The sequence below is a fragment of the Rousettus aegyptiacus genome, unplaced genomic scaffold (assembly GCF_014176215.1).
Source record: "Rousettus aegyptiacus isolate mRouAeg1 unplaced genomic scaffold, mRouAeg1.p scaffold_m13_p_4, whole genome shotgun sequence".
In the NCBI taxonomy this organism is placed as follows: domain Eukaryota; kingdom Metazoa; phylum Chordata; class Mammalia; order Chiroptera; family Pteropodidae; genus Rousettus; species Rousettus aegyptiacus.
In genome coordinates, this window is record NW_023416307.1 from 70,138,846 (window position 1) to 70,152,239 (window position 13,394).

The 13,394-nt window shown below is 36.3% G+C and overlaps 1 protein-coding gene across 2 annotated transcripts in view; it reads right to left on the reverse strand.

Annotated features, from left to right (window-relative positions):
* TMEM45A (transmembrane protein 45A) overlaps positions 1-13,394 on the reverse strand; it is a 64,526-nt gene that overhangs the window by 11,369 nt on the left and 39,763 nt on the right. For both annotated transcript variants that reach the window (XM_016144710.2, XM_016144708.2), the window contains exons 2-4: positions 4,646-4,837; positions 3,187-3,399; positions 1,652-1,833 (exon numbers count right to left, since the gene is read on the reverse strand). In XM_016144710.2, coding sequence (XP_016000196.1) covers positions 1,652-1,833; positions 3,187-3,399; positions 4,646-4,835 — 585 coding nt within the window. In that variant the 5' untranslated portion in view covers positions 4,836-4,837. The remainder of the gene's footprint in view (positions 1-1,651; positions 1,834-3,186; positions 3,400-4,645; positions 4,838-13,394) is intronic.

The window sequence follows — 13,394 nt, forward strand, 5'->3', positions numbered from 1 at the left end:
TTTCCCCTTTGTTCTTACTTTCTAACTTCTTTATTGCTCTTTAACAAACTTAGTAAATATATGTGGAATCTTGAACCCAGCACAGACAGAATATACTTTCTTTTCAAGTGCATGGAACATCACTGACATTGGGCTATGTCCCAAAGGAAGTCTCAGCACATTTCAAAGAGAACATATTCTCCAACTACGAAGCAATTAAAATAGAAATTAATAATCAAAAGAAAAAAGTTTTTGGAAAAAACTTTTAAGTGTGTGGAAACTTAAAATTGCACACCTAAATAACTCATTAAAGAAGAAAGCAAAGGGAAAATACAGTATTCAAAATTGCCCAAGAATGAGAACTACCACACACCAAATCTTATGGAAGGTAGCTATAATAGTGCATAGAGGGAAATCTATAGCCTAACGTGTATTTATTTATAAACAGGAAAGACTGAAAGTAAATCAGCATTCAACCAACACGCATACACACACGCACAATAACAACAACAACGACAAGAAAAAAAGAATACTGCTTCATAACATTAAAGCAAAAACTGAAAATAAGGAGAAATAACAAAACTATTACTATAATATAAAACTTCAACAGACCTCTATCAGAAAGTGAGATCTCAATGGGATGAAAATAGGAATATCAATTATACAAACAACACAAAGAGATCCAAAAGCCTGGTTTCATCACTCACCTTAAGAGGAACTCTTTTATCTCCTTGTAGTTCCGCTGGAACCGAACAACTGACCATCACTGTCTACTCTAGACCTGGAGCCACAGACCTGCGGCTCAGCTCTACTCCTGCTGTGCCATTCCAGAGCTTTCTTATCATTCTTCATGTGAAATACAAATCCCCGAAATAACCTCATCATTCCAAATCCCTGCTCTCTGGTGACAGAAAATCTCTTTTAAGAAGTCTTCTGTGATTAAACCACATTCACCTTTCACCCAAGACTTTCTTTGTGTCTATATATGGATATTGGATTATGATTTCTCATTCTCAATAAAATACGTGTTCACTGATTGAAATACAATTTTTCAATGACACACCAAGGCTGAGGAGTAGACAGAGTAAAATAGAAAGAATTTGGGTTTGAGGTCAGACAACTCACATTTAGATTCTAGTTCCATTATTGTGTGATCCTGGGAAAGTAACTTGGTCTCACTGGGTCTTCCTTATCAATTAATATTGGGAATGTTACTACCTAACTTCCAAGTCATTGTGAGGATAGAATGAAACAATGTGTGTGCAAAAGTCCTGCACAGTGGCTGGCACATAGTTGTTTCTCGATCAATAATAGTTTCCTCCATATCCTGCCTTTCTTGTTTCTTGAGTTTATAATCCACTAGGCTGTGAGTTGCTTTAGCATCAGGAACTGCTTCCAACTGAAATTACCAGCCCAGAGTTCTTACATAGTGGATATTCAGGTGTGTGATGAAGATGTACACAGCCCACTTCCTCCCCTCCTGCTCTGTCAACACTCCTACCAGGGTTGTTGGGCAACTTGAAAAAACAACACTTCTCAAGAGCCCATATTCTCACCACAGCCAGCACATCAAAAGGAAGTCCTGAGATTCTAAGGTAAAATGCCCCAGTAAACAAAGAGAGATGGTTACAGGTAGAGATACCAGGTACATTAACTGGAGGTCCCAACTCACCTGCCAGAACCAGCTCGCCTGAAGCAGGATGAGGCTCGTCCGCGTAAGCTCCACAGTTATACTGCGTGTGAATTGCTCCATGAAGGCAACAACACCCGTCAAAAAGATGACCAAGACCAGCAACTGATGCACAAAGATGTCCAGCATTTCCCGGCCATGAGTATGGTTGTAGAAAATAAAAGCTAATGGTGCGGGGGTAAAGGGCGGGGTAGGGTGGAAAAACATAGTTTGTCTTTTTCAGTGAAACTTCTCTCTCTCTCTCTCTCTCTCTCTCCATACACACACAGAATTTTACACATACACACATTTGTCCATAATGTCTAGTACCCACTGCTTTTCACAATAATCACATTTTGGGAGTCATTGCTACCCCTTTAGAATGGAATCTCTAAAACCTAACATTTTTTCCCTTCCTCAGCCTCTATTATCTCCTCTAACACAACATGATATTTTCAACTATATTTCAAAGCAGCTTCTATTAAGGAGGATCAATAATAAGCATGATGGGGGCAGGGAGCAGGAGTTAGGGTATGTATGAGACAAAGCTCATCTTAACGAATTCAGTCCATTGAAGGAAGCAAATTTATAGACAAATCATAAGAGTAGACTTTGATGGGTATGGAAAGATGCTCTGGGAGCTCCCAAGAAGTAGTAACTAACTACACTTTTTAATCCCATGGACAGATTCTAGCTTCAGCTTTATCTTTTTCATCTAAATAAGGATGAAAAGGTGTTCATTCAAACTATCATAGCACCCTGAGATCATGAGACTCATGCTATTGGTTCCTGGTGCCCATTTTTTTATCTAGCCCTTGTTCACAAAAAGGAGTTGACAAAAGTTCTTATATTCACGTGTGGGAGAGAAGCAAGGTGTACAGTTAAGAAATGATTGCCTCCTGATAATTTGCAGCTATTTTTGTCTCATAATTCATCTATTCCTTTCAAGTGCAACAAATGAAAGCAAATTTTTAAATGCTGTTTTCAGTGTTTCCCCATACAATAACTGGAAAACTAACTGACCAAAAATGTTTTCCATTAATCTCTCAAAAACAAGACTTTACATTTTTATGTGACTGAATTGTTTTGAAACTGATTTTTTATATAATAGCGGAGCCTTACTATATCAATATGAAAATGGCTAGTTAGTAGACAGCAGAAGCTACTCTGCTGTGAGTGTCTCCTCATTTCAGGATATTCATGCTTCACTACTGAGCTCAGTTTTATTTGTTAAAAACGGAAATAATAATCTCCAGGATAACCCAGAGATAAATAACCATGATAGGTGGTTCTTTGAGACAGATATAAAATGTGAACAAAGTACTCTGAATGATTGTGCTTGTCTGGTTTTACTAAATGAGTCAGTAGGGAAGGAAAATCTTTGACATCCATGTAGGACACTGAATAGCTCACCATACCCCAAATAAATAACCCTATGTATCAAGGCTGCACAGGATACTAAAGGAATATTATCATAGAGGGCTAGCCAAATGTCTAATAATAGTTAAAGGTACAAGAAAATATTCATTCATACTTACCCTCCACAAATAAGGCATTTGCCAACATTAACTTAGTTAAAGAGGTAGGAAGTGAACTGATGGTGAAACATAAGATGTTTGTCACACCCACCAACCCAAAGAAGAAATACATGGTGCAATGATGCCAGCTCAGGAGTTGAATCCACTGGCCCTCTTTGTAGTCATATAAAGACAAGTGAGGCCCTCCAACAATAAACTGTTCCCCAAGCACACCTGTAGAAGAACATATTAAAGTTTTAGCAACCCTCTCCATAACTTTACCAAGAAAGCAGAAGATGCGGGAGGATTAGTCCACTGATTACTCCAATCTAATGTCCTTTTATGACATCGATGTCTTTCTGGGCTGTTCCCTAACAGCTGAACACTGGTGCTTTAGGCTTGTTTTAGAGGTTCATATACTGGTTTGAATAATCCCTTCTAATCAAAGATAAGCAATTTAGTCAAATAGCTATTACAGATCTTTAAAACTGATGATCTTAGTTCCACTTAGCACCATGATCAGTTCCATTGATGATCTTAGTTCCTATTTTAATCTAATAACTAAATGTATCTTGAATGATTTGGGTTTGGGATTTGTAAGATCAGCTCTATAGAGGCTGTGTACTTCTTATACACTGCATCTCTGGGTAGCTACCACAAGGTAGGGAGCTGTGCTTGGTTGAGGATAAAAATAGTAGAGTTCAGCTTTTCCCCGATTACAGATAACTGAGAAAGCATTGACAGATACAGCATATGGTCTAGTGAACTAAACAAAGAGTTAAACCTTCTTAAAAATGCTCCTATATTTGTTAATCTCCAGAATTTGTCAAGGAAATTTATCTCTTTGGAAAATGTAGCCCTGTAATTCAATGGCCATGGCAAAGATCTATCGCCACAATTAAGCATAACGAAATCCAAAGGAAAATTAGGAAGTTTTGCCCTTCATAAAGCAGATATTGAAGTAAAACTCTAAAAACATAGGACATTTTCACAGAATCTTAAAGTCAACAGGAAGGTCTTAGGAGTCATCTGACCTAACCTCCCTCTCCAAATTAGAAATCACGCAAAAAATAATAAGTGTTATGTGGTGAGGTCTTCTTCAGCCTGACCTTCTGCACAGTACATCAGCAATGATTTATTATTGAAACTTCCATTCTGGTGTCATTTTGAAAAATGGTTTCTAACAGACTTTACTCTTTCAGGCATCAGAATAACTGACAAAAAATTATTTCAGAGGCTCCATCTAATTCGACATAGGAAATTCGCCTTGAGTGGGAAGGCAAGTTAATTACTATGACTAACTCATTAAGGAATAGACCTTTGTATAAACATGAAGTATCATCTTCCAACAATTATATCACATAGAAGTTACAATTAGAGTGCATGTTCAGACATTTTAGCAATTTCTTGATTTAATATTAAATCTTCTCTTTGTGAAAGTAGCTGAATGGAGAAAACAACAGAGAGATAGTCCACTTACCAATTAAAGCCATGCAGACTACTGTGATTCCCTCTGAAATTTCTATCCGACGGAATAATGTTTTGGAAACCAAGTAGGAAGTCCGCTTCTGCTTTTTGCAGGCATACTTCAGAAGGCACTTTATAGTCCACCAAACACCAGATATAAAGAAGAAAGTTCCAGGGAGGGCATGACCTCTGAAACTCCCCATGTCTACCAAGATAAGAACATATAAAAGATGAAGACATTTCCTTTCCAGAACTTAGCCAAAACATTGCTTGTTCCGATAAAGTACACTGTCTTCTGATGATTATGGATACATCACTGATTCAGAGAAAATGATAAAATGATATTACTGTCAATAGTAGTAGATACACTACAATATCACTAATACCAATAAGAAGAAAAATTCACATTCTTTGAACATTTACCTTATCCTAGGCACTGTGTCAAGTGTTTTACGTAAGATCTCTAACCTAATTTTTACAACATACCCATGAATGAGGGATTAAATCTCATTTTCAATTGGGATATATGTTTAGAGAAGTTAAATGACTTACCCAAATCTCACAACTATTAAACAAAAGTTTCATTGTTTTTAACAGGGAGTCCAAAAGAATTTCTTAAAATGATAGTATGTATTCTATCATACAGTTACACTTTAAGCATATTTGAAGAAAAGTTATAGAAAGTTTTACTTTGATGTTTAAAACTTGAAATGATATAAAATTGTCTACAAATTTTTTTAGCTAGGCAATTTCAAAATATCAAGATTCAAGTGTAAAGAAGAGACCATTAGTGCTCATCAAATATCTATACTCTTCCACACACTTTTCCCAACCTCTTCTCCAGCTCAATCAGAATTGTGTTTCTAGTTCTAGCCAATGGGCTGTGGTATTTATCACTTTTAGGCTGAGTTAGTTAAGAGCATACATGACTCCTTTAACTCTCTCTTCCCCTGCCTTGGCAACCTTGACATAGCATATTTGCAACATAGAGGACAGCTAACAAGCCTGCCTCAGATTTTGCAAGAAACAACCATTGATTATGCAGTCATTGAAATGTTGAGGTTTGCTTAGTCCAACTGGTAACCCAGATGGACACCAAGCCAAATCAATCATAAATTATGTTTACACAGTTAGTACATGTTGGAATAATAATAAACAGAAATGCCCTTTTTCAAAAATTACAGTTGACATTCAATATTATTTTATATCGGTTTCAGGTGTACAGTATAATGCTTAGACAAAAAAAAAAAGTCCTCCATTTTTGGTCAGTGTTAAAGAAAATCAGTCTTGATTTACATGAGTTTTGAATTATATGAGCAGCCCTTTATTTAAATGTATTGTACCATCAATGGAATAATGAAGAGAAAATTCAGAATCATCCTTGTGGATCATACCATGAAAGGGGATGTCAGGGTTTCCCCGGCCCAACAGAGTTCTTTATCTCCTTGGGTGATTACTGGACCTATCAATTCAGAGAGACCTTTGGGTTACTTCCACCTCCAACATATTGTGACATTTCAAGGGAGGAACTGTGAAGCTGACTCAGATGATGAAAGTTTCTTACATACCTAATTGAGACCTCAGGTGCACACCCTTGAATCATCCAAACCATCCAAGAGACTCTAACTCAGTATATTATTTAGTGGTAAGTACAGGTTCTTGTCCTAACTCTAATTAGTGGTATGTTTTGGGACACATCCCTTAACCTCTCTGAGCCTTAGTTTTTAATTAGTAAAAGGAGAAGGTGGCCTAGATAATACCTGGAGTTTCTTCCTGCTCTAACTTTCTGTGATTCATTATTCAAACCACCATCTTCATCATAGCATTATTTAGTTCTCCTGTTTGTCTTGGCTTAGAAAACTCTATGGGATTGAGAAATACTTTTGTGAGGGATTGAAAAATACACCCAGGCTGTAAATCAGTTGATTTTCTTTGGGAGAAAATGATATGTTTTTAGGAGACTTAAAGGTTTTATATTCCTTGGTACAGAAAACCTATTTCCAGGAATTTATACTAAAGATATAACTGGAAATATAGGCATCAAATTAAACACAATATATATGTCTAAAATTAGGATAATATTAAATAAATTTTATAGCCACTAAAAACAAAGTTTTCAAATAACTTAAATGATAGGAGATACATTTAGTGAAAAGAACAGGATTTTTAAAAATCTGAGAAGGATATGAATCTCAGTTTTACCATTTATAGCTACATGACCAGGCAAGTTATTTGACCTCCAAGTGCCTCAGTTTTATCTTCTGTAAAATGGGACGAATAACTGTACTATATTGCAAAATTAAAATGAGTTATTCCAAAGTTATTCCACAGTACTATTAAACAAGTTCATGTAATCCTCAACCCACCTCAAACTACCAAGGCAAAACAAAAGTAAACCCAGATGAGAAATTTTACTTAGATACTAACTGCTGAAAAGCAAGAAGCATCTATATAATTCTCTTGACCATCATTCATGTACAGCCTATCACATTTCTCCTGATGTTGTCTTAGAAGGTTACTGGAATCTTCTGTGGTTATCTAATTCCTTAACTGCAATTAGAGAATGAGCTGCTTGAAAGCAAGGACCACGTATCTATTCTCTCTCCTCCCCTACTGGACCTGGGTAGTGTCTTATGTACTATAAAGTTCTAAATTAATAAGAGTAACTAAGTCTTTCTTATAATACAGGATAATATATTTATAAAATATCTCTACTCTGATGTCTCAAAGCCCACTCATACTCAACCTACCCCAAAACTGATACTAATTATAGTATCAACCCACCCACTGCCAGACAGTAATTCCCCCCTCCAGTTACCTACGTTAGTTAACACCACCACCATTCACTCACATTCAAAATATGAAAATCACCCTAGAGTCCACCTATGTCCCCGAAAACCAGTTAGTCATTGAGATCTATTACCTCTGCTACATTACACACCCCTGCCTCAAATTTGGCTGATTTCTTTAGCCCCTTCAACTTTATCTGCTTGGAGAATCCTCTCTGATGGCCCAGACAGGAGAAAGGCCCTCAAATTCTTTGCGTGATTAGTTATTGAAGATCTGTCCTCTTCATTAGCTTCTATGTCCATTGCTATATTTTGAGAACCTATATAGCAGACAACTAGGGACTCTTAGAGGTTAAGGGCCTCCATTTTTTGAGGCTTCTGGTACATTAACGAAGAAAGAAAATGCAAAATCAGAGTTCAAAAACTTGTTGTTTTTAAATGTTTAGATTTACCTGATAAATACTTTCAATGCATACATAAAACGTATGACTTATGTTGAAGATGACAAGAAAATTTTAATTTGTGCCCTTCCTAAAAGTGCAGCTGTGAGCTAAATAATCTTCCCGACTCACCTTCAGGACCAGCTAACATGTTCCTGCTGCCCCTAGAGCTGAATGGACCAGTACATCTCAGCTCAGCCATTGGGATGTGATAGGGAGGCAAAAGGGAGTAGTTGAAGGTTCTTGAAGAGGAATAGGAGGTGATCAGAGTACAGAAAAAAAGCAAGTCCTCATTCCTACTTCATTTATAGGATTTCTGTATCTTCAGCCTTTTAATTTAAAACAATCTGATGAAAGACTCATGGATATGGACAATAGACAAGTGGTTACCAGGTGAGGAGGGATGAGGGAGGTAGATAAGGGTAAAAGGGGTCAAATATGTAGTGACAGAAACAAATCTAACTATGGGCAGTGAACACGCAATGCAATATATATATATATATATATATATATATATATATATATATATATATATATGCCTTACCGTTAAATTGTAGACCTGAAACTTGCTGGATTTCATTTTCATTAACCAGTCAGCATTAAAAAATAATAATAAATTTAAAAAATAAATAAAAATGAAATAAAATTATTCCAAAAATAAAAATAAAACAGCCTGATGGTTCCAATAATTCTCTGTTTAAAAGACAAAACAAAGTCAAAGCAGGCTTGCTATATTTGCCCAGCTGTGGGACTCTACAAACCCAGTTGATCCTGGCAACAAAAATGGCACTCATTTTACTTTACTTTCGTTGCGGAGAGAAAAAAAATTGCCCAAATCCTCAAATACCACTTCACAGTCATCTCCTAGAATACCATTATTCACAAATCTATTTTTGTTCCCTGTTTTACTATTGCCTACAGATGCGACTTATTGCTTATAAATCCAGGTACTCCAGAATTTGATTAGATTTTAACCTAAAAATCAGACACATTCTTTTTAGAAGGAGACTACAGGGCTTTTCTCACCTACTAAGCAGAATATATCTACCAGATAGCCAGCAGAAACCCCAGGGAAAATCTCCAGGATAAGAAACAAAAAGGTCCTTCCTTAATGCCTTTCCTGCCTGATCTCATAAAATGAAAGTGGTTTGCCCAAGCTTAAAAGGATACACGGTTCAACTGGTTTCTAGCTGCAGTTCATTCTAAAAATTCTTACTCCTCTCCCATCCAAAAAACAAAAACAAAAACAAAAAACAAACAAACAAACAAACAAACAAACGCTTTGCTCTTAATAACACCAAACATCATCCTCTGGGCTAAAGATGAGCTACAGCTCCTAATGTCCTTATTGGCCACTTTTATTCTGACTGCCCCCCCCAACACACACACACACACACACACACACACACACACACTCACTCATTCACTCACTCACCATCCAAAAGGGAAATATTTTTAAACTCTAGTACTTAGTGATACTATTGGGCAAAGCCGAGGATCTAAATCAGGTGTTAGGTATTAATTCTCAGCGTTACAGCTGCATAAACCACAGACCATGCCTGTGCACAGAAACAGGAAAGAACTCAAAATAGCACAAAGAACGATATTCCAAAGTTTTCTTGATGGAATCTCAATCCAATAGCTAACCTAGATATAAAATGAATATCATAGGGAAAAACTTAAACTAAAATTTCTTCTTGAGCCACCACCAAAATGAAGTATTCCTAATTCTTAGTTAATGGCTCATATTTCAAGACACATTTGTAAATCTCAATACTAAACCAATTTGAGCTATGTCTTGAGCTTCTCTTTACTATTTGCCTAACACTAAAAGCAAAGCATATATAAGCATATGTAATGTTAAATTTCTTTGATTCTTCAACATTCCATTTTAAAATTTTCTCTCCCAAATTTTAAATGTTTTAAAAGAATTGTCTTAGTTAAACTATACTTACCTTCACACTTTCCTCAATGTCGAGTCCAGCTCAATTCTCTTCTTCCAAGAATTTATAGTGGTTCCGGTCTCAAGAAGGAAAATCAGAAACTGATTGGTCTAAATCTAAAACTGCCTACTCTTCCTCTTTGGAGACTAAACCGATGTGCTCATGTCTTTCAGAATGAAGCTGAGCACATAAGTCCTCAGAATGTAACAATGCCTGCATAAATGTGAATTTAGGGACACACCCCTTTGAATATCCTACCTTCCAGTCTAAACTTGTGCCATAGAGTATTTCCCAATGAGATCCACTTTGATCTTCCACCCGCATGAACACCAGCCTCAGTCATGTACCACCTGTTATGAGAGCCAAAGCCAGTATAGCACACGTGATCTTTGCTGTCTCTCTTCCGGGTCATCAAGGTAAACATAAGACAAAGAAAATAGTTATGGAAACAATAACATAACAGAACATGTTTGATAAGCCCTATAAAGACAAACCATTTTCTAATGTACAGCGCCTCAAGAAGAGATTGCCATAAGTGTCTGGGTTGGAGTCATGACCAAAACCAAAGTCAGAGAGTAAGAAAAGATAATGGAACAAAATTGCTATAGGTCAATAATGAAGCTCACTCGCTTCAAGGATTATGCAATCTGGTAGAGTGATCAGTGCATAAATTATTCTAAACCAATGTGAGACTTACACAAAGTGAAATGGGAACAAGGAAGAAGAAACAGTCCGACTAAATGATAGCTAATATCCTGTCTATATAATAGTCTTATTTTCCCTCTCAAGGTTAAACCCTTGGTGAGCAAGGACCATGTCTCCTCTAATGCTTTAAACCTAGTTAGTACTTAATAGTCAATGAATGACGAACTCCTGCCTGGGACCCTCCTCCCTAAAACACTGACCTGTGTGGCAACTAGCGGAAACAGCTGTAGTGGTTAGTTAAATGCTGACTCCTGGGCCCCACTTCAGATCTACCAAACTGATGAGCAGGGGGAGGCCCAGGAGTCTGCAATTTTAACAAGCACTCGTCAGTTGATTTTTATGGATTCTTGAGGTTTGAAAAACAAAAGCGTAGTGTATGTGGAGACAAGCAGAGTGGCACTAAGATATTAAGATTTTAATGTGACTTCCCATCAACATACCCCAGAAGCCATTTGTTACCCCTAAGTGTCGTAAGCCCTGACATGTTTCCTCATATCAGGCTTCATAGTGGGTGGAGGTAGGTGTTTCAACAGCTGCTCCTGAGGCCAGAATGATAATCTGGCTTTGTCACAAAACAATAACCGTGCTAGTATTTATTTTATTTCACCATGGATTACTAAGATATTTTATTTTATTTTATTTTGATCTCTTCTATACCCCTGCCTCTTATTCCCATACCTCTCTCAATCTTTAAATAATTAAAACCATCCATGTCACATGAGTAATTTTTAACCAAACATCCAGAATGACAACTAGAACTGTAAAAGTGAAAATATGAAAGAGGGTGAAGCAATTCTAAGATTTACATTTTAAGAAATAAAAACAACAAACAGAAAGAACAAATGTCATGTTGTGTCATCTGCCTGTCACTAACTCTTCAGAGTAAATAGAAGCCTGGACTATTCCTGTTAGTAGTGTAGCACCTGAGATGGGAAGGAAGCTAGCATTCATTGAACACCTACTATGTGCTAACAACTTTAGTTATTCTAACTTTGAGACAACTCAAAGAAGTATTACTTCTACCACCGGAGCACCTAAATATATAAAGCAAATATTGACCAACATAAAGAGAGAGATTGACAGTAATACACACTTATGGAAATGTAACACTCCATTGACACCAACTGGCAGACCTTATAGGCAGAAAATTGACAAGGAAACAATGGCCTTAAATGACACATCAGACCAGACAGATTAATTAATATTTTTAGAGCATTTCATGAAATTGTCACAAGAATAAAAAATACAGCTTAAAGAATAGAGCCACTAATACTGTAATAGCTATGTATAGTACCAGGTGGGTACTAGACTAATGGGGGGGGGGCTAACTTCATAAATTATATAAATGTCTACCCACTATTCTGTATACCTGAGATTAATATAAAATAATATTGAATGTCAACTAAAATAATGAAGCGAAAACTAAAATAAAAAAGACCGTGATACCAAAGAAGTGAGCTAAGATTTACAGTAAAGAAATCAATTACTAGATGTATGATGAGCCCCTTCGTTTAATTCAGGGGTGGGAGGGATGCATATGACAGGATACTGTGAGGGCCGTTTGAGCTGGACCTTGAAAAATGAGTAGGATTTTGAAAGGTGTAGATGAAAGAGAAGAGCACTCCAGACCTAAGGAACAGCATGAATAAACTTATGGGGGCAGAAACATATAGGAGACGTTGAAGTCACCCCTGCCATAGGAGCAGGAGACAAAAGAAAACACAGCCGGAACTGCTACACATGTGAGAAGCTGGCGAATGGCAGAAATGGCAGTACGAATACCAATCCGTGGGTAAAGATTTTTTAAAAATAAGTCTCCAGTTATAGATAAAAATTAAACTAGATTTCTACCTCACACCAGATTCAAAAATAAATTCTTGGTGGACTAAAAACCTAATTGTGAGGAATTGAATTTTTTTAAAATTTTAAAGAAAATAGTCAAAAAGTTCCGTATGACCTTGGGATAGGAAAGGATTTTTTAAACAAGATGTAAAGCAAAATAATGAAGGAAAGAACTGATAAATTTGACTACATCAAAAATTAAAATTTTTATATATGAATGACAGTGAAGCACAGGAAAAGATGTTCAACTTCATTAGTTATTTTGGAAATGTTAATTAAAATAACAAATACCAATACACACCCACTAAAATGGCTAAATTTTAAAAGACTGACAATAGTAAATATTAGCCTGGATATGGACCAACTGGACTTCTTATACACTGCAGGTGGGAACAAAATGGTACAGTCCCATTGGAAAGCAGTTTGTCATTTTTTAAAAGTTAAACATGCACTTACAATTCAAATCAGCAATTCCACTCCTGGGTATTTACCCAAAAGAAATTAAAATTATGTTTGCACAAAGATTTGTACATGGATGCTAATAGTAGCTTCATTTATAATAACCAAAGCCTGGAAATAACCCAAATGCCCATCAACTAGTGAATGAACAAACTGATATGTTTCTAAGTAAAAAAGAAACAAACTACTGATATAAAAAATGTGGGCAAATCTCAAAAACATTTTGCTAATTGAAATGAACCAGACCCAGAAGAGTACGTGACACATAACTTCATTTATATGAAAGTCTAGAAAATATAAAACTATACTGATAGAAAGTAGTTTGGTGGTTGTCTGGAGTAAGGAGAAGGGGACTGACTGCAGAGAGCATGAAGAAGTTCTTCAAGGTGATGAAAAATTTCTATATACTGTATTGAATATAAAAGATAATCACCCAAGTGTATACATTTGTCAAAGCCCATCAAATTACACGCTTAAAATTTACACGTGAACTATACTGTATGTAAATTATGTACTTCAATGGAGCTTATTGAAAACGTAGAACAGACACTTCTGCCCTTCTTTCTCCTTGTAGGCTAGAACAT